At 37.2% G+C, this 20,001-nt stretch overlaps 1 protein-coding gene across 1 annotated transcript in view; it reads left to right on the top strand.

Annotated features, from left to right (window-relative positions):
* The first annotated feature begins 12,726 nt into the window (after positions 1-12,726).
* Positions 12,727-20,001, top strand: part of FIGN (fidgetin, microtubule severing factor) — a 7,687-nt gene continuing 412 nt past the window's right edge. The window contains 2 exon segments of the mRNA XM_033231286.1: positions 12,727-14,640; positions 14,643-20,001. The exon segment at positions 14,643-20,001 is cut by the window's right edge and continues 412 nt beyond it. Coding sequence (XP_033087177.1) covers positions 13,542-14,640; positions 14,643-15,787 — 2,244 coding nt within the window. The 5' untranslated portion in view covers positions 12,727-13,541 and the 3' untranslated portion in view covers positions 15,788-20,001.

Here is a 20,001-nt window from a genome sequence, read left to right on the forward strand (position 1 = left end):
GAAAAAGCCACCTCTGTATTTCCTTTCCACAGCTCACTAATGAAGAGAGAATTGTCCAAGTCATCATCCAATTTACACACTGGAAAACTGGATGGACAAAGTGGAGTCACAATCATGTTTGCTTAAAAACAGCAAAGGCTGTCTTGACTAATATGTCTAAATAAGGTCACCTTTTGTGTCTCTCTGTTTTTTTTTTTTTTTTTCTTCCTCTTCTTCTTAGGAATATAAAGCTATAAATGAGGTAGAGGCTTAAAGATGATTCATTCCTGTTTGGTTTGTGGAGGTTATTCTCCAGATTAATAGGCTCACCTTTCAATTATGTTTTATCCATGGATCTTCTACTTAAAAATCATAAACTATACAGGGAGCTATTGCACCATGCATGCTAATTATCAGACTAATTTTTAAAATACATATATTGGGTGAGCAAAAATGAAAGAAACAAAGCTTTATGAATGTGCACTAATATTTCAGAAAGCATAAGGGAATGTTCATTAGGTGCCAAACTTGATTTTGGTATTTTTAAAAAGTGTGTTATTTAGCTGTATTTAATAAGTAACCTCATATCAAATCATGCCTGAATATTAGTATTCAAATAGAAAAAAAAAAAAAAACCCTGTTAATGTAAAAAGCCTTTAAGTGATTAAGCTGTCATTGCTGTCATTGGGTACTCCAATAACATTTTAATGCTTCTGGAAGCTATGGCCAGGGATGCAATCCACTATTTTATGCTATATTTTTTAATAGTTTTTTTAGAGCATAATATGATTTGACATTGAACTGTATAAAATAATTTCTAAAGTAAAATATGAAAACAGTGGCTGGGTGTAGAAGCACTAAATAAACAGAAGGCACCATACAACATCCTCACCAGAAAAATCTTCACAAGTTAGCTAAGTGATCATATAATGGCCAGAAGATTGAAAGTAAACTATAAACAAAATTACAGTACTCTTAATAGGCATTCTGGTGCTTTTAAAAAGATTTGCTTAAAAGGATACTGGTTCTAAGTATGTCAGTTCAAAAATTAGGAATTTACTTTTAGACCTATGATTCACCATTAATTCTATTAATTGTCTATTCTATTTTAAAAGGAGAAAAGTATTGCATAGAAAACATAAACATGATTCTATAGTAATATTAGGGGTGCTTTCCCATCTAACTCAATTATGTATTTTAATTAATTATTTGCTTTTCGTGTAAACCTAGACCTTACCAAAAATGGGTATTCAATTAAGGAAATCAGGATTCATCATACATTTTGAGATCACCAATAAGATATGGAGTTTTATAAGTGCGGAATTTTTTTAAGGTTTTTGACTTGGTTTAAGCCACAAATAATAAATATATAGCCAAAGAAAACCTTAAATGATGCTTAGTTTTGATAAAAATATGTGCATAAGTTAGTTAAATAATTTAGAATGTTCTTTGGTTTCTTGGATTATCAGTAATAAAGCTAGTAAAGCATAGATCATTTTTAGGATAAAAACAGTTTTTAAAAATCTTTCTTCTCTCTGTCATTCTTTCCCTTATATTCTCTGTAGCCTTTCCACACCTGCAGTCATAAGCTTACATATGCACATACTGGCACCCAGATTTGAATTTTTGTGTAGCCTACCTCTATTATTTCATGGTTCTAGACAGAGTTGGGTTTTCATGTTGCTTAAGGAAGTTGTGTACTATGAAGAGGCACATGATTTAAAGAGGTAGCAGGGAGAATTTGACTTACTCTTTTAATATAAACAACTAAAACTGGCACACTTAAAATGATATTTCTTTTAAATTATCTGGTAGTTTAAAAATGTGGCTGAGCTGGGTGTGGTGGCTAATGCCTGTAATCCCAGTACTTTGGGAGGCCAAGATGAGTGGATCACTTGAGTCCAGCAATTTGAGACCAGCCTGGGTAACATGGTGAAACCCTGTCTCTACCAAAAAAAATACAATGATTAACTGGACATGGTAGTATAGGCCTGTAGTCCCAGCTACTCTGAAGGCTGAGGCTGGAGGATCACTTGAGCCCGGGAGGTAGAGTTTGTAGTGAGCAAAGATCGTGCCACCATGCTCCAGCCTGGGTGATGGAGTGAGACCCTGTCTCAAATAATAATAATAAGAAGAATAACTACATAAATAAATAATAAAAATATGGCTGAAAAAAATCTCCCTGTCTTCTAAAATTATTAGCAAACACTGCTACTTATCCATTACTAAAGAGGCCAATGAAATAGTCATATGCTTTATGCATATGCCTTTAACTCCATTGAAAACAATATTGAGAGCACTTTTATTATTATTAATTTTTTGAGACAGAGTCTTAGTGTGTCACCCAGGCTGGAGTGCAGTGATATGATCTCAACTCACTGCAGCCTCCGTCTCCCCAGTTCAAGCTATTCTTGTGCCTCAGCCTCCCCAGTAGCATTGCAGGCATTAACCACCATGCCCCGCTAATTTTTGTGAAGAGCAACTTTAATTTTAGTCGCTATATTAGAGACAAAGTAAGCCATGTTTATTTACAACAGAAGGGAATTGGATTGGAATTAATTGGAGAACCATAAGCAAAAGAAGTGGAATCTGTATGGTTTTCATGTGATTAATACACACAGGACTGGATCAGCCACTTATTCAATTCAACCAAAGCCGAAATATTTTTTAACATAATGGCATTTTCCATCATAATAGTAGATGAAATTTTGCAGAGATGGGAACTCAAGAAACAATTTCTTTACTTGTAGTCCCTCCTCCTGTTTCCCATGGATTAGGTTGTTGGCTACCCTCTCCAGGAAAGGCAATGCCACTTCCTTTGAAGATGCTGTTATCCTCTCCTGTTTCTGCTCAGTATGCAGCATTCTTTGTTTTTACAAATGGAAGAGCCAACTGCGCTAAGGACTGGACTGTCGTTCACACTCTACCTTAACAATGTTCAGTCTATCTGGAAGTCAGAGGATCCCAATTACAGGTGGTTCTCAGGTCTATTTCACCAGACTCTAGAAGGGGGCAGAGTGGTGAAAATGAAGAGATGAGGAAACTACTGTTGTTGCTAAGAGCTCTTCACTTTTAATCCTGGGCTGTGCTGGTTGTATTCTAAAGCAGTTTATCTTCTTACAACGTCTTATTTGGAAAAAAAAAACAAAAAAACAAAAAAACATAACCCACCAAAACTCATTTCATATGTAGCTTTTTCCACTACCTTAAGATCAAAGTTATTTTCTTCGAGCTGGACTAAATTATACACAGGTCCCAGGAGTGAAGGACACTGAATTAATGCACTATGTCACCCAGCCCTGACTGTAGAATTTTTTTTTCAAAGTCCAAGACACTATTTTGCTATTGCATTAAAAATTAATGCACGAATTGCCAAAAAGAGAAAAATGCATAAATAACCTAAACAAATTTTGTCTGGGCTTTGCATACTTCAGAGTCACCTAAAGCAAAGAGTTTTTAAGGAGAATGGTTGAACAGTTTTATCCTTAACATGTGAATAACATTCTTACTCTTTTGTCTAATTATATGAGAAAACAATCTTAAATAAGCAGACTTATATATCTATTTTGTCTTATGTAAACTGTCTTTTTAGAGTGTGGTTCCAGAGGAACGGAGAGAAGTAGATGAATGCAAATTCCATTTTAAGCAAGGTTGTGGGGTTTGGAAGATTTCTTAGTTTGTTTATTGACCTTTTTCAGCTTGGCATATTGGGCAAAACATGAATAGAGTTCAGTTTAAATATAACTAAATTGGGCTTTGCATTTAGATAGTTGAAATAGAACACACACACACACACACACACACATATTTACACAGAGTTGTATGTGCACATAGTGGTTAGTGTACCGTTTTAGGATTATGATTGATGCAATATACCAGCCGTGTCATAATTCAAGGTTGGTATCATGCCAGATGTTTCTTAAATAAAAATGCAAGTATATTTTATACAGCAAAACAGTATTTTGAGAATCAACTAGAATAACCTCAGAATCTCAGGATGATGATAATTATTATCTCTGCAAAATACTTTTAAAAATAAAGATTCAAAACACTCAGAAAATGCATAATACTTTTGGCATTTGGGACTCCATTTATGGATCAATCATACAGGCTGGATGCTATGAATATAGCATGGGGCTCTCAGGTTGTGTTAACCCCATTTATCCGTGCATGCTACAGCTCACCTGTTATTTACACACATAAGAGGGTTGATACTGCAGAACAAGGGTAGTGCTCTGTTGTGACACAGAACATACATATTCATTAGCCACTGGAGTCCCCGTGGACATACGTGGTATGTCCTGATGATCTGGGGGGAAGGGTAGATGGCCTTAATGGATTGAAAAATGTATATGGAAAAAGGAAAGAGAGGGCATGAGAAATGAAAGGCTGCAAAGTAACAACTTTAAAGGTTAACTACAAAGTGCTGTTTAAACGGATTATAAATTGTCTAAAATTCACAGAGGTAGCATAAGCAAAATAACATTTTTTAAATATGGGAAAATCAGTTCTTTTACCTCGGACTCTTTCCCTTACAACAGTTAATGACACCTGACACTTAGGAAGATTTAGAGTGTGAATTATTTGTATATTTTAAATTGCATGTACACGCATCCTCATGTATCTTTTTGAATAACTTACCATAGAATATACACAGTTTGGGACACTTTTTTTTTTCCTTGGTTTTAGATTCTTATTCAAAAATTTTACACAGAAACATTTAAAAAACCTACCCCCCGGCCAGGCGCGGTGGCTCAAGCCTGTAATCCCAGCACTTTGGGAGGCCGAGGCGGGCGGATCACAAGGTCAGGAGATCAAGACCATCCTGGCTAACACGGTGAAACCCCGTCTCTACTAAAAAATACAAAAAACTAGCCGGGTGAGGTGGCGGGCGCCTGTAGTCCCAGCTACTCCAGAGGCTGAGGCAGGAGAATGGCGTGAACCCGGGAGGCGGAGCTTGTAGTCAGCTGAGATCTGGCCAGTGCACTCCAGCTTGGGTGACAGAGCGAGACTCCGTCTCAAAAAAAATAATAAATAAAAAAAATAAAAAAAATAAAAAGCCTACCCCCGACCGGGCGCGGTGACTCAAGCCTGTAATCCCAGCACTTTGGGAGGCCGAGACGGGCGGATCACGAGGTCAGGAGATCAAGACCATCCTGGCTAACATGGTGAAACCCCGTTTCTACTCAAAAAAATACAAAAAACTAGCCGGGCGAGGTGGCGGGCGCCTGTAGTCCCAGCTACTCTGGAGGCTGAGGCAGGAGAATGGCGTAAACCCGGGAGGCGGAGATTGCAGTGAGCCGAGATTGCGCCACCGCACTCCAGCCTGGGTGACAGAGCGAGACTCCGTCTCAAAAAAAAAAACAAATAAACAAAAAAACAAAAAAACCTACCCCCACCCAGAAAGCATAGATCTAAGTTATAATTTTAAACTATATGGATTTGTGTGTGAGTGTGATAATATGTTCACCTGTATACTTTAAGTATAGGAAATTTTAAGGGAAAATGACTTGTTTGAATTATGATCATGATTTCCTGGGTTGCTTTAAATGATATGGTTTCTGTCCTGATCATATAGTGAATCCAGGCTCAGTGGTCTAAAAATGATATTTCTTTCATCAGTGAAATTTGTTTTGCATAATGTTTATGCATTCATTCTCATAAATGCAAGCCATTTTCTTGCAAATTAAAAATAATGACCGATAGGACCCTTGCATATCAAGTTTTATCCTCCATATGAAATATTGGCAAAATTAGTCACCATTACACTTGGTCATATTTGTTGGGTGAATATTTTCTTGCTATGGATACAATTTAATGTATTGTAGAGAACCCAATTCAGATCATAAGCTACGAACAAGTTTAGTTTAAACACAGAGTATATATTAATACCATCCTAGTCCAAGTCATGGTGCCTGTAACATTAAACACAGGCTTTTATTAAGCCCAAAATAATGACATTTAGACAACAAGATCTATTGCTTACCTGGATACCATCTACCCAACAACTTTCTGTAGGAAATGAGAAGCATAAGTTTGGAGTAGCTTAAATAACCTTATAAAAGTTGTACTAATGCTCATGTATTTGACTAAGAGGAGATGCTTCCCTCACTGTTAAATTAAGCTTTGGTTCGTGGTATCAAACGTACAGCACATGCAAAGGAGTACATGAGGAATGGTGAAAATGGATAGGAAAATAGCAAAAAATAATATCTGACGAATTAGAGTAAAGGGGGAAACACTTAAACAGCATCCGAGTCCACTTTTTACGATACCATTCATTATTCGTCATTCCACACTATTGTACTAGTGACACTGAGTCAGTAAGAAAATTATCAATTATTTCCCACGCGTTGTGTTGTAAGAGGGCAGGGAGACTCTCTTATCGTAAAAAAAAAAAAGTATTTGGAAAAGCTTTTTAACTTTTAGAACTGTATACTTTCTAGATTTCAAGAAAAGGTACGTAAGTGAAGAAACTGGAGCTTGAAGCTTTAAAGTGGAGTCCTACATTTAAATGCCTGCGTGACCTGGTAGATACCATAAAAATACCTGACATTGTCATGGGGATAGGAACACCATGACAAAGTGGAAAGGGTAGGATACGCCCCAAGGAGAGAGCTGGTCCCCAGAATCAGACAGCTGTTGCCAGGCAAGAATGAAGTGTTGTAAGATTTTGTCTGAAAAATGGGAAATACGGAAATACAGGGTTTTTTTTTTTTTTTTTTTTTTTTGAGACAGATCTTTTAAAACATAAAGTAGAGTGATTTTTAAAGCCCTGTGCTGGCCAAACAAAACACAGTTGCAGGATGTATATTACCCTCAGGCTATCAGATTGCAATTTCTCTGTAAGAGGGTGAGGTATCTGAACTATATTTACTAAGAACTATTTGGGCAGAAACGCCTTCATAATTGTTTTTTTTTTTAAAGCATTGTTTTATGCAAATAAGATGAAATGGGTTGAGAAGGGTGCTGCAAAATGTATTATAATTTGGAGTCTTGAGGTGTGAAATGTGATTTAAAGAGAAAAAATTATTTGACAGTATTGTTATATAATTGGAATATCTTATTTTGAAACTGCAGGTTTTAAAATGAGTTTTAACAGTTTTAACTAGTTTTAAACCTCTAAGTACTTTATTTCTTAGTTTTGATCTCCAAAATGTTGAGTCACAGGAAACATCAAAATAAATAAAATGCTATGAAAACATTTGGAAATGTTGACACCTTTTTGATTAAACAGATTATGCTCTGTGTTCTGCTCAGAATGAGAGCATTTCTATATCTTTCTTGGAACCAACAGTCCCACTGGAAAATTTCCTTTTCAGTTGCTGTCCTGAGGTTGAAGGAAAACTGACTTATAAATTCTGGGAGTGATTTTACTTTTTTTCTGTCTAGCCAGCGTTGTTTTGCTTTGTCTTTAATGCACCCCTGGCTTTTTCAAAATAAAAGAATACTAAGAAATGTTTGTGTAGCAGTTCACAGTTGGGAAGTAGTTTCACAAAATATTATTCAGGTAATCTTAATAGCAATACAGTAAGGTTAAATAATACCATTATTGTCCACATATTACAGCTGAGTAAGTGAGTGTGATGTGCTTAAGTGACTTAACCAAGATTAGAACAAATAAGTGATGATGTAAGCAATGCTGGCAGTGGCCTGATTCTACAGGCTGGAATTTTCACCTGTGAAACAAAATTCTAGAACCTTCTTTATGTTCCTTCAGTCCCTTTCTATCCCAACAATCTATCAATGGCACCAAATAAAATACTATATTATGCAGAATAGTATCGAGTCCTGTAAGACATCATTATAAGTGGAACATCAATCTAAAAGTGAGGATGTCTGGAATGGTTAGGTCATTTTAAAGTTCTGTTAATCTCTAAAATCAAAGAGTCTAATTTTGGAGAATTTAGACTGTGAACTTGTGAAAAAGGGAGCTGAAAAGGTTTCATCACCTTATAGACAAATGGACCCTCCTTTTTAGCACTGAACCACAATGCTTTGTACATAGTTCATCTTTTATGAACTAAATTTAAAATTTGACAGCCCCTCTACTACATTCAGCTTATAAAATCTTCTAATTTTGGTCCACTAAAGATGGACCAAAATTAGGTAAAAATGATATGAAATTTCAGTGCTTCTTCCTCACTTTTTTCCCTTTCTATTACTTGTAGATTTTATGCCATATTTTAAAGCCAAGAATTATCAGGGAATAGCTTGAAGAAATTTCCAGATCAAATGAATTAGTACTAGTAATACTAGCTAATGCTGTGTTGGTCTCTTGGCTTATGAGGATGGGTAGACAAGGCTGTGTGGGTCTCCTCAAACATTTCATTTGGTTGTCACTCCCCTTGAAGAATGATAATGAGTAGATATTGCACAGGGCCAGTTTGCAGTGCCAGGAGGTGTACAGTCCTCAGAAGGTTCTTCACTGCATAGACCTGTATGTTTAGCCAATGAATTTTCTACTTTCTACTGGAAATTTGGAATACTTTGTATGTTAGTTCTGCCATTTCCGACCCAAGAGATGATAAATCTATTGCATCAGAAAGAAGAGGCTGTAAAGTATTATAATTACTTCACAGTATTTACCCCAGCAGTGATTATCTTTCAGAGAAACCCTTGTTAATATTATATTAATTTTTTAATGTTAAAAAATAATGAAAGGTTCAGAGGTGCAATAGCTCAAAGAAATGTAATAGGGGTAGTAATGTCATGCAGTCCTGTGTGAGTGCTATGCATCTGCTTTAGAGCAGGCAAACCCGCCATGCCTGCAGGTGTTTGCCTCAGGTCCCTGCCCTTGGGAAGTCTGAGAAAACCTACAAATGAAGGCAGAGCCCCTAGTAGCCAAAATTACCCTATGGGACCATTGTAAAAGGGAGTAACTATTTTAGACCTGATGAACTGTTGAATGGTACACGTATATAAGGAGTGGGGTGGGTAGTGAGTGCCTCACATTGATATTTCTATGAATGTATGCTAAAAACAGATTCTAGAAGACCTAACCTTTTATTTCCAATTTTCCTCTCATTTTGAAAGTTGCTTTTAGATCCTTCATTTTTCTCTATTACTGTTTAAAATTTTATAGCTGTGGCAGAACTTTAGGGGATGCTATAGTAGTTTTGTTTCAAAACTAGTTGAAGAGCAAAATGGAAAAAGTAAAGCAACAAGGCAGTAACTGGTTATTAATTAAACCTAAGTTTTCAAATGGTCAGTAATGGTAAGAATGGCAAATGTTATCCGTACTATCCAGTTATATAGGAAATATAGATTTGTTCATTTATGTATACATGGATTCATCCCATAGCAATAAAATATGAACAATGCTGAGATGTTTTACTGTAGTGCCTGTCATCCCTGTGTAACAAATTATCTTAAAAGCAATTTTCTATTAGATTGTGTATTTTCAAAAAAACACTTTGCATGATGAAATTTGCCAGCTGTTTTAAGATTTTTCTGATACTCTCAAAAATAAAAATTGATGTTTTGGAACAATTCTTCAATTATCTTTAAAAACTATTTTTTTCTTACTTTCCACTGTTTTCTGAATTTTTACTGTACCTTTTTAAACTATTTCCAAACAACAGTAGGAGTTATTGTTCTAAAGTCATGCTTCTAATAATGTTAAAATAGTATTGTTTCTGAGATTCATCTCCATGTTCTGAAGAGAAATCATATAAAAGCTGTTTGTAAAACTCATCCCATTATTTGAGTGCCAAGTTAAGTGACACAAGTGTATTGCTTCTGACTCACAGATAACTGCAATACAATCAAACAAAGCAGGGTATTTTTGTTGTTCAGAAAACATTTGGCTCAGTGGTTTTGTTCCTTTTCATATCAGAAATATCACCACCAATAAACACAACAACAATAACAACAAAAATAATTTTGGTTACCAATTTCCAATTAGTGTTAAAATTCAAGGAACCAACAAAAAGACTGTGTACTCTGAAGGCCAAGACAATCTCCTGAACACTGGTTTCCTCAGCTCCTGCTAATATCAAGAATTAGTTTATGGTTAGATTAACTTAGGCTTTTAAATAACATTAATGATTTTAAAACACTGGATGAATTCTCATGTTTCAGGGGATATGAACAAGTCCATTCCCTTGTATTTAAACAAAACACAATTTTGCCTTTTGCAGCTCTGCAAAGGTTATTGTTATTTACTATGCATCAATAAATAAACTTTCAATTATCTTGGTAAGCACATCCAAAAATAGCATGAGAATCAAAAGGCAATGGGGTATCCAGTAATTGTTCCAAATAGATAATTTTGATAAATACGGTCTTTGCTTAATTTCAAGTGAAAAAGAAATCTTATGAAATTTAGTTTTGCTCGAGTTAAACTATGCAAAAATACCCTATGAAATGGACACTCTATTTTATTTTAACTGTATACTACTGTCTTTTACAGTGATTATAACTTATTAAAATCATTTTTGCCTTTTATGAAAAATACATTTACAAGAAAACATTATTTAAGCGAATACACATGGGGAGTTCCTACCTCCCGTGTTTTTTTAAAAACAAATTAAGCAGTTTCATTTGAGTTAAAAAGTATATTTCTTCATAATGTTTGTTATGTATGTTTATTAACTTATGCCAACAATGGCTTAGCTCAGCGAACTGAAAGGAAGACATCCTTTAACTTGTGTGTGCGTACGTATGTGTGTGTGTTGTGCTAAATTCCATTGCCTATACTTCTTAATTATTTGTTGAGCCCTTTAAGGCTTTTTTTTCATGTTTTTCTGTATCAAACTAATCACATTTATGCTCACAGTATATGCGTGTTCTTATTTTCTCTACTCTGTATTTTAATAGTATTTTAAAGAAAAAAACCATAATAGAAATTCCCTAGAAATAATTTACAGGACTAATGAATTTGTAGGTCTCTTAGACAGTTCTACATTACAGTCACATTAATATTCTCTCCTCTTTATAAGGCTTGAAGTAAATCCCATGACACTAGAAGAATTTAGATACTGATTACTTGCGATTGGTTCCTGGTGATTTGCTCTTAATAATTTCCAGTTGAATTTAATGAAAGTATGATTCCTGAAATGCTGCTTCATTAAAATTGCATCTTTTCCCCTTTAAGTGTGGTTTCGGTCATTTCACCCATTTTGCGGTGTGTTTTCCTCCCCCTTAAAAAGTAATGATTGAGAAAGCAGAAATAATTAAGAATACCACTTTAATTCTTCCTAGAACTTATCCTCAGAGTTTCTCTGAGTGAAATGATGCAAGCTGCATTTCATCAGGATTTTATAATACTATTTTCCCATTTGATGAGATTATTAAATAATAGATAAAGTTTTAAAACATAAATATGAATATTGGGGGTAGTTGAGGGAAACTGAAGAAAGAATCTGTTGCATATACAAGAGAACTGAGTGAGGTCTTTAGAATTTTTAGTTATATATATATATGTTGATTAAGTTACACTGTGCAGCATTCAGACTTAATTTAACTGAGTTGTGATTTGCAAATGAATATCTACATGGATCCTTTTTAAAAATCAGAATGCAAATGAGTACAATTGCAGTAAAATATATTTGCAAATGAATCCTGTTGCTTTATTCATTTATTGTGTAATTACTGCAATCCTTCCCACCTTGTTTTCAGTATTTCTTAATCATTAAGTCGGAAGCATGACAGCAGTGCCAGCCCTGGCATGATTCTCTTTGACTAAAACCTTGTAAATTAACACAATTAGCACAGCATCATCCTGCTAATTAACTTCCAGTGTCTGGTGCAGTGGTTTTGCAAACAAGGAAGAGGGAGTCAGAAGGGAATCAACATGCCATTCTGTTACCAAACTGTGTGTTATGTTCAGTTTATCGCAGTAAGTCAAAGCCGGCCATGTCAGAAGCCAGAGTCAGGCAGTGAAGAGCCACAGAGCTTGGAGGAGGAGCACAGAAGGGGGTAGAAGCTGACAAAATAGATTGTAGTAATTCAGAAGGGGGTTGATGCCACAGATGCTTCATGTAGACCAGGCCTCCTCCTTATCAAGGCATGTCTGCCAGAGGGCACAAGACAGTTTGCAAAATTCACTTCGGGTAATACAAAAAAGATGAAGGAGGGCTGCTTAATATAGCTGTGCCAGAATCGGAAGTGTTAAACCAAGCAGAGATTAGACTGGGATGAGCCAGCAATGGGAAAAAGGAGAACAGGGTACCAGTCCTCTTCTGTAACTAACTGTATGTGAGACCTTGAGGGTACATTGTAAATCACTTTGGGCCCTGGCTTCCTAATCTGTGAAATAAGGTAATTTCTAAAGTCTCTTTACAATTTAAAATTCAAATTATTCTGACTGCTTAGTATTTTTTTCTTAAATAAGAAAATACTCATTTTATAGTTTGCTACATAGTCCATTTGCTTCACTTAGTAACCCAGCAGATGATAGAATTACCCAGACCATCTCATTATCTACTTGTACTCCTCTAGTATATGCCCTACATGGTTTCCTATAGAAATTGAAAGAGTTAGAATCCAGAATCTCTCTCCATTCTTATCTTCCCTTTCCCCTCGGTTTCCTTTCTCTCTCTCTCTCTCTCTGTCTCTCTCTCTCACACATATATTTTATATATAGATAGATAGATAGATAGATAGATAGATAGATATAAAGATGTGTAAGAGAGGATGTGTATAAATACACACACACACACATATTCTCCCCTTAGTACCTTGCAGGCTATAAGGGGAGGAGGGATTATAAGAGAAGGAGGGAGAACGCTAGAAGACCGACAGACAAGTGATGCTTGTTTTTTTTTTCAGAGCCTCAACAACACAACTGAGAGGCAGAAAGGAGCCAGTTGTAATTCATACCGAGTTGTAGGCTTTGTGCGATGAAAGCGATGGAGCGCTGCCTGGGAGATTGCTTTGCTGCACTCCACGAAGCAGATTTGAAACTGTCGTGGACCACTTTAGATGAGAGTTGGATTATGGAATGACCTGCTATGTCTGTGTCATATTGTTCTGCGCAGGGAGCATTATACTGTGCTAACTAGGTGTTCAGTACCAAATAAGAGAGGTATCCTAGATGTGATCTGTCAGCTGTGTCTCATTTTTATATTGCTTAAAATGTAAAACAGAAACTGTGATGTGAACAGACAGAATAGCTAGATATTGTACATGTTAATACTGCCAGGTGCAAGATATTTAAAATATTTGGTTATTTTAAGAACCTATGATTGAATTCTAATTTGACAGGAATATGTGTGTACATATATATGTGATTGTGTATGTCCGTATAGTAAGTAAGCTGATGGGCTTGACAGAAATAGATTTACTTATTCCTTAAAAATGCAAAAAATATAGGTAAGTACAGAGTTATATTTTAAACTCAGTGTGTTTTTTAAACAGGGCTGAAGTTTAGTCCATTTTAAAGAGTACTTACTATAGGGATCATAATAGGTATGGTAAACAGTGTAGATCTTTTACAGTAGGCATATCATTAATAGAAAATAATAGGTAACAAAAGAAGTTGGGGGAAAAGCTTTAAGAGTTCTGATGCCTATCTAAGTAAATTAACTTTCTTCCCCCCAAAATTCTTAGGCTTGAAGATGCAGTGGACGCCAGAGCATGCCCAGTGGCCAGAACAGCACTTTGACATCACCTCAACCACTCGGTCTCCTGCCCACAAAGTTGAAGCCTACAGAGGTCATTTGCAACGCACCTATCAGTACGCCTGGGCGAATGATGACATATCTGCTCTGACTGCATCCAACCTACTAAAAAAATATGCAGAGAAGTATTCCGGCATTTTGGAAGGTCCTGTGGACCGACCTGTACTCAGCAACTATTCAGACGCACCATCAGGACTAGTGAATGGTCGGAAAAATGACAGTGAACCCTGGCAGCCTTCCTTGAATTCAGAAGCAGTTTATCCCATGAACTGTGTTCCGGATGTTATCACTGCCGGCAAAGCTGGAGTCAGTTCAGCCCTCCCTCCAACAGATGTCTCTGCGAGTATAGGGAGCTCTCCTGGGGTAGCCAGCAACCTGACAGAACCTAGTTATTCAAGTAGTACCTGTGGAAGCCACACTGTACCCAGTCTTCATGCAGGGCTCCCATCTCAGGAATATGCCCCAGGATACAACGGATCATATTTGCATTCTACTTACAGTAGTCAGCCAGCACCTGCACTTCCTTCACCTCATCCGTCTCCTTTGCATAGTTCTGGGCTCCTACAGCCCCCGCCACCACCTCCTCCGCCACCAGCCTTGGTCCCAGGCTACAATGGGACTTCTAACCTCTCCAGTTACAGCTATCCGTCTGCTAGCTATCCTCCTCAGACTGCTGTGGGGTCTGGGTACAGCCCGGGGGGGGCACCGCCTCCACCTTCAGCGTACCTGCCTTCAGGAATTCCTGCTCCCACCCCCCTACCCCCCACCACTGTTCCTGGCTACACCTACCAGGGCCATGGTTTGACGCCTATTGCACCGTCGGCTCTGACAAACAGTTCAGCAAGTTCTCTCAAAAGGAAAGCTTTCTATATGGCAGGGCAAGGAGATATGGACTCCAGTTATGGAAATTACAGCTATGGCCAACAGAGATCTACACAGAGTCCTATGTACAGAATGCCCGACAACAGCATTTCAAACACAAATCGGGGGAATGGCTTTGACAGAAGTGCTGAAACATCATCCTTAGCATTTAAGCCAACAAGCAGCTAATGTCCTCTGAACAGCAAAGGAAATTCAGCAGCCAGTCCAGTAGGGCTCTGACCCCTCCTTCCTACAGTACTGCTAAAAATTCATTGGGATCAAGATCCAGTGAATCCTTTGGGAAGTACACATCGCCAGTAATGAGTGAGCATGGGGACGAGCACAGGCAGCTCCTCTCTCACCCAATGCAAGGCCCTGGACTCCGTGCAGCTACCTCATCCAACCACTCTGTGGACGAGCAACTGAAGAATACTGACACGCACCTCATCGACCTGGTAACCAATGAGATTATCACCCAAGGACCTCCAGTGGACTGGAATGACATTGCTGGTCTCGACCTGGTGAAGGCTGTCATTAAAGAGGAGGTTTTATGGCCAGTGTTGAGGTCAGACGCATTCAGTGGACTGACGGCCTTACCTCGGAGCATCCTTTTATTTGGACCTCGGGGGACAGGCAAAACATTATTGGGCAGATGCATCGCTAGTCAGCTGGGGGCCACATTTTTCAAAATTGCCGGTTCTGGACTAGTCGCCAAGTGGTTAGGAGAAGCAGAGAAAATTATCCATGCCTCTTTTCTTGTGGCCAGGTGTCGCCAGCCCTCGGTGATTTTTGTTAGTGACATTGACATGCTTCTCTCCTCTCAAGTGAATGAGGAACACAGTCCAGTGAGTCGGATGAGAACCGAATTTCTCATGCAACTGGACACTGTACTAACTTCGGCTGAGGACCAAATCGTAGTAATTTGTGCCACCAGTAAACCAGAAGAAATAGATGAATCCCTTCGGAGGTACTTCATGAAACGACTTTTAATCCCACTTCCTGACAGCACAGCGAGGCACCAGATAATAGTACAACTGCTCTCACAGCACAATTACTGTCTCAATGACAAGGAGTTTGCACTGCTTGTCCAGCGCACAGAAGGCTTTTCTGGACTAGACGTGGCTCATTTGTGTCAGGAAGCAGTGGTGGGCCCCCTCCATGCCATGCCAGCCACAGACCTTTCAGCCATTATGCCCAGCCAGTTGAGGCCCGTTACATATCAAGACTTTGAAAATGCTTTCTGCAAGATTCAGCCTAGCATATCTCAAAAGGAGCTTGATATGTATGTTGAATGGAACAAAATGTTTGGTTGCAGTCAGTGATAACTTCTTTAGAAAAAAAAATGTAATGAATGTTGGCACACACACATAAAACCTGCTACATAGGGAATAGAGCCCCTTTCCAGTAGTGTTTAAATTGCAAAGGGTACTGGGGAAGATGACGATTAAGTTGCATCTTTAGAGTCAGGGTAGATTTGGAGGAAAAGTGCATCAAATGAGAGCTTCTGATTTGAAAGCCCCAGATGACAGAAAGTATATGTGGATGCTCAGTTCTGTTCAAGCTAGACAACACTCACCAAGGAGCAAGGTGCAAGTGTGTTGATTTCAGAAGGACATGAACCTCGTGTGTTGATTCCATTCTGCTGTTCTCGAGATTTAGTTGCTGTCAAGTGCCTGGAGTGGTGCTTTATTTTTTTGTTTGCCTCACAATTACATTGGTGGCATGTGCTAATATAAAGAGCTTTAACTTCAAACATTATTGGACTAAAGAGATGAACAGTTGTGTTATGACAGAAAACCAGATTTTTGCCATTTTAAGAGCAACAGTATTCCTCAATCCTGTCTGTTCTGCAGTATTAAGCTAAGAACAGGTAAAACAGGGTAACGGTAATCTGGACCTTAATTTCTGCAGTTCATTTCTTTTAATGTTCTTGTCTGCAAAAACTCAGGAAAGTGATTGTGATTTGTACAGTACCTCAAAGGAATGTGTTGAAAGCACTATGTACTGCTGAGAGTAATAGGATAGGCTTCAATGTTACTTTATATTAAAATGTATGTTTACCTCAACAATTGGAAAATAGCAAGGAAAATTACTTTGAATGTATCCAGAAAAATACTGAAGTGTGATACAACTGAATATTTACAGTTTAAAGTAGAAATGGAAGGATTTTTTTTAAGTTCTTTTACTAATTATGGGGAATTAACCAGAGCAGAATAATTCTTTATGTCAATAACTGCAAGAGTTCTTAGTACATTGCTCCTTGATAATTAAGTGAAAATGTTCTTAAAAGGTACACTGGTTAATTGAAAGCTACTTACTCAGTTTGTGTTAGTGTCTAGACCTGTCAGCCACAAGACCTGTTTAGGACCCTGAAAGTCACAGTACCTAAAAACTATGACTGCCTTTTTATTGCATAGGTGGTAGTGGTGGTGATGGTGGTGGTAGTTTGCAAGTTCTCTCTTAAAACTGCTGGGAATGGTGTCATTCTATTCACTAATCTAGCTTATAGACTTGCCGTGCTATTTGATAGAATGCAGAGGATAGCAACCAAAACAAACACACAAATAAATAGAAACAAAAACCAACCAACCAATTTACATACATACATATATATATATATATATATATCCACAAAGAACCTCTCCATCTCCTCCCCTTCTTTTTGACTCCACTCTTGTCAGTGCAATTTTGCTTCTCATTTTGAAATCTGGGCTGTAGTGCTCCTGCTTTATTTCTACCTCAGTTTTGTTACATTTCTCTTGGAAAGTAAAGTAGAAAATTGGAAGTGGACACACACACTGCAATGTAGCTTGCCAAACATGTTCCTTTGTTTTCTTCCGTCTTTCACCATAAATCTAGTTTCCAAAAACATCAGCATGTATGCTTACTTCCACTTCAGTCTACCAGCCCCACCCCCACCCATGACATAAGTGGCATTTTTCTTAATTTCCTGTTTCTCTCCTGCTCTCTGTCAAGTTGTTCTTTGTATCCTTTAATGCTTTATGTGCAACCTTTCATTGATAGTGGGCTGATGTTTGGCAATGCTTCTGAACAGTCACAGTGCAGGCTGTAGCTTTCCACAGCCACTGCCCATGCATAAGCAGAACAGCCTGGCCTTTTGAATGTATTTTCCTGGGTTTTTTCCCCTTTTCTTTTTTTAGTTTAGAGATGCAGTAACAAAACTGTTGCAAAGCACTGGCATTTTATGTATTCAATAAATAAGTGATGTAATTTTTTAAAAAAATTTAAATAAATGCAATGAGAAGTCCCAAGAAAGGTCTTTCTGTTTTTTGTTTTTTTCTTACAAAAGTTTTTACTGCTCTTATCCACAATGTCCTATTCTCTGAAACACTTAACATAGAGAAAGCTAGTGAGGGATTTCTTGTTTCTGAAATTTTATGATACTTGATCTTTACTCCCCTTTTTTATTTTTTTAAGTTGCTAAAAACTGAGCAGTTGAACCAGAATTTAATTTACTATGACATTCTGTCAATTAAAACTGTGCTTAAATATAAATATTCCATATTAAAAAGCAGTGCCTTTCATTAAGGATACAAAAAATAATACTTAAATAAGCCCTCTGCTTTTCACAAGTGAATAAATGCTACAATCGTGTTCTGGGTCTACCCTGCGCATCCCTTGTAAGGAAATTCTAATATCCACATTAACTTGTAGGTTCATATTGATCTCACTGACAAGTTTACTTTTGCACAGTGCTGACCTATTTTCTGACTTTTAGACATTGCATTTCATTTCCGCCAACATGCTGTGTTCACTTGAAAGCGTCTGGCAAGTTTTGACAAACCCAGTCTTATTTAGACAACTTTGGAAAATCCAATATTGACCCACATTTTTTGTGGCTAGTAAGATTTAATACCAAATATGTGACTGCACTATTGTGTTTTACACTCATTTATAAAACTGAAAATAAATTGAAGTGATACATCTTGGCTTTTAGCTTTAAATGACTTAAAAATTAGAGGTCTGAGTGACTTAAAAATTAATTTGAGATACGAGTGGTCAAAAATCCATGTATTTAGGAGAAGCTGAAGTCGTATGTGGTTTTCATTTAGCCTCACGAAATCCAAGATGTGATCTCTTAGGAAATTGGGCATGTTGAAGAAATGAAGATCTGCTGGAGGAGATATGGCTGACCTTTGAGTAGATAGTGCTCTCCTGTGATTCTTTGATTCTGCATGGAAGCATTATGAGCTCTTCTAAAAACTAGCTTAATAAAGAGCTCTATTCTGACCATCCGTTCTGGAACTTGGAGTGGGGGTGGGGTACCACATCCTTGGAAGTGAATGTGTACAGTTGGTGATAGTACAGCTGAGTAATCGGGCTTCATACTCTTGGCCTCTTTTTGACTGCTAAGAATTTGGAGAAGGCTATTAATGAAGGTAAGGTAATGAGCCAGTCCAAATCCCTCACTGTCTGGCTAAGAGATTGAGCCATTCCACTTTACAGACCCTAATTCCCTTCTTTCCAACTGCAGTAACATTTTCAACAGGGACAAAAAGGAAGTGAAGGAAACCACTTCAGTATTGAGATCAATAGAAATTCAAGAGGTAGTTCATAATGACCTTATATGTGACACAAATGGAAATACTCTACACTTCTGGCATGCTTCTCTCCCAAATATTTAGAACATTAGTAACAATATGAAAAACTTTGCTGACTGAGCTGATCAATGGAATGTGAAGGCAGTATACTTTAAGGCTATTTACTTTCACACAGAATGTTTATCTATTAGTCAGTTTGTATTCTACTCAAATGCAGATACACGGGTATAATGTTCTCTTGTGCATTTGAAACCTATCAAGGAGAAAATAAACCATTCCGCTAAAATACATAGGCCAAACACCATCTGGGCAAGTGATAAAAGCTATCCAGAGGCTATGCTATGTAAAATAGCAAGGTCAATTTACATGGGTTGCATAGTACTTGGCTATGCAGTTTTCAAAAGAACACATCCAAAAAAAATCCAAATTGGTTCCTATAATAGGTCTTTGTAAATTTAAATATATTTGTGGGTTGGAAAATATGTTTTTAGAGACACTTAGAATTTCTTTCTCTAAAAATGTATCCAACTCCAAGCAGAAAGAGACTTCTGTAATCCCATTCTCATGTTTCTTAGCAAGAATTGGGTAGCATGAACATTGAATCTGTATTTTGCAAAGTGAAAGGGACGCAGTGTGTTGAACTATTGAGGCCACTAAAGTAAAGTTCTAATATATATATATATAAATATAAAATTAGTGTGTGTGTTTGTATGTGTGTATGTGTGTGTGTTCTTTCACCACCTATTTGAACTTTAAAACAAATGTCTTTCATTATTCAGAAGCAACTTGTTACTTCCTTTCTTCATATATGCAGAGATACACATGATCATTTTACAATTCAAAGTGTTTTAATGTGTTTTTTTTTCTTTTGAAACGTAAAGCCTCAGTTGTTGAATCACCTGCCGATTTTTATATGAAGCACATTAGCAAACCTGGAGCTATTAGTATTTCAGAATTCACAACCAGCTGTACTT

Source organism: Trachypithecus francoisi, unplaced genomic scaffold (assembly GCF_009764315.1).
Source record: "Trachypithecus francoisi isolate TF-2019V2 unplaced genomic scaffold, Tfra_2.0 Lachesis_group13, whole genome shotgun sequence".
Classification (NCBI taxonomy): Eukaryota; Metazoa; Chordata; class Mammalia; order Primates; family Cercopithecidae; genus Trachypithecus; species Trachypithecus francoisi.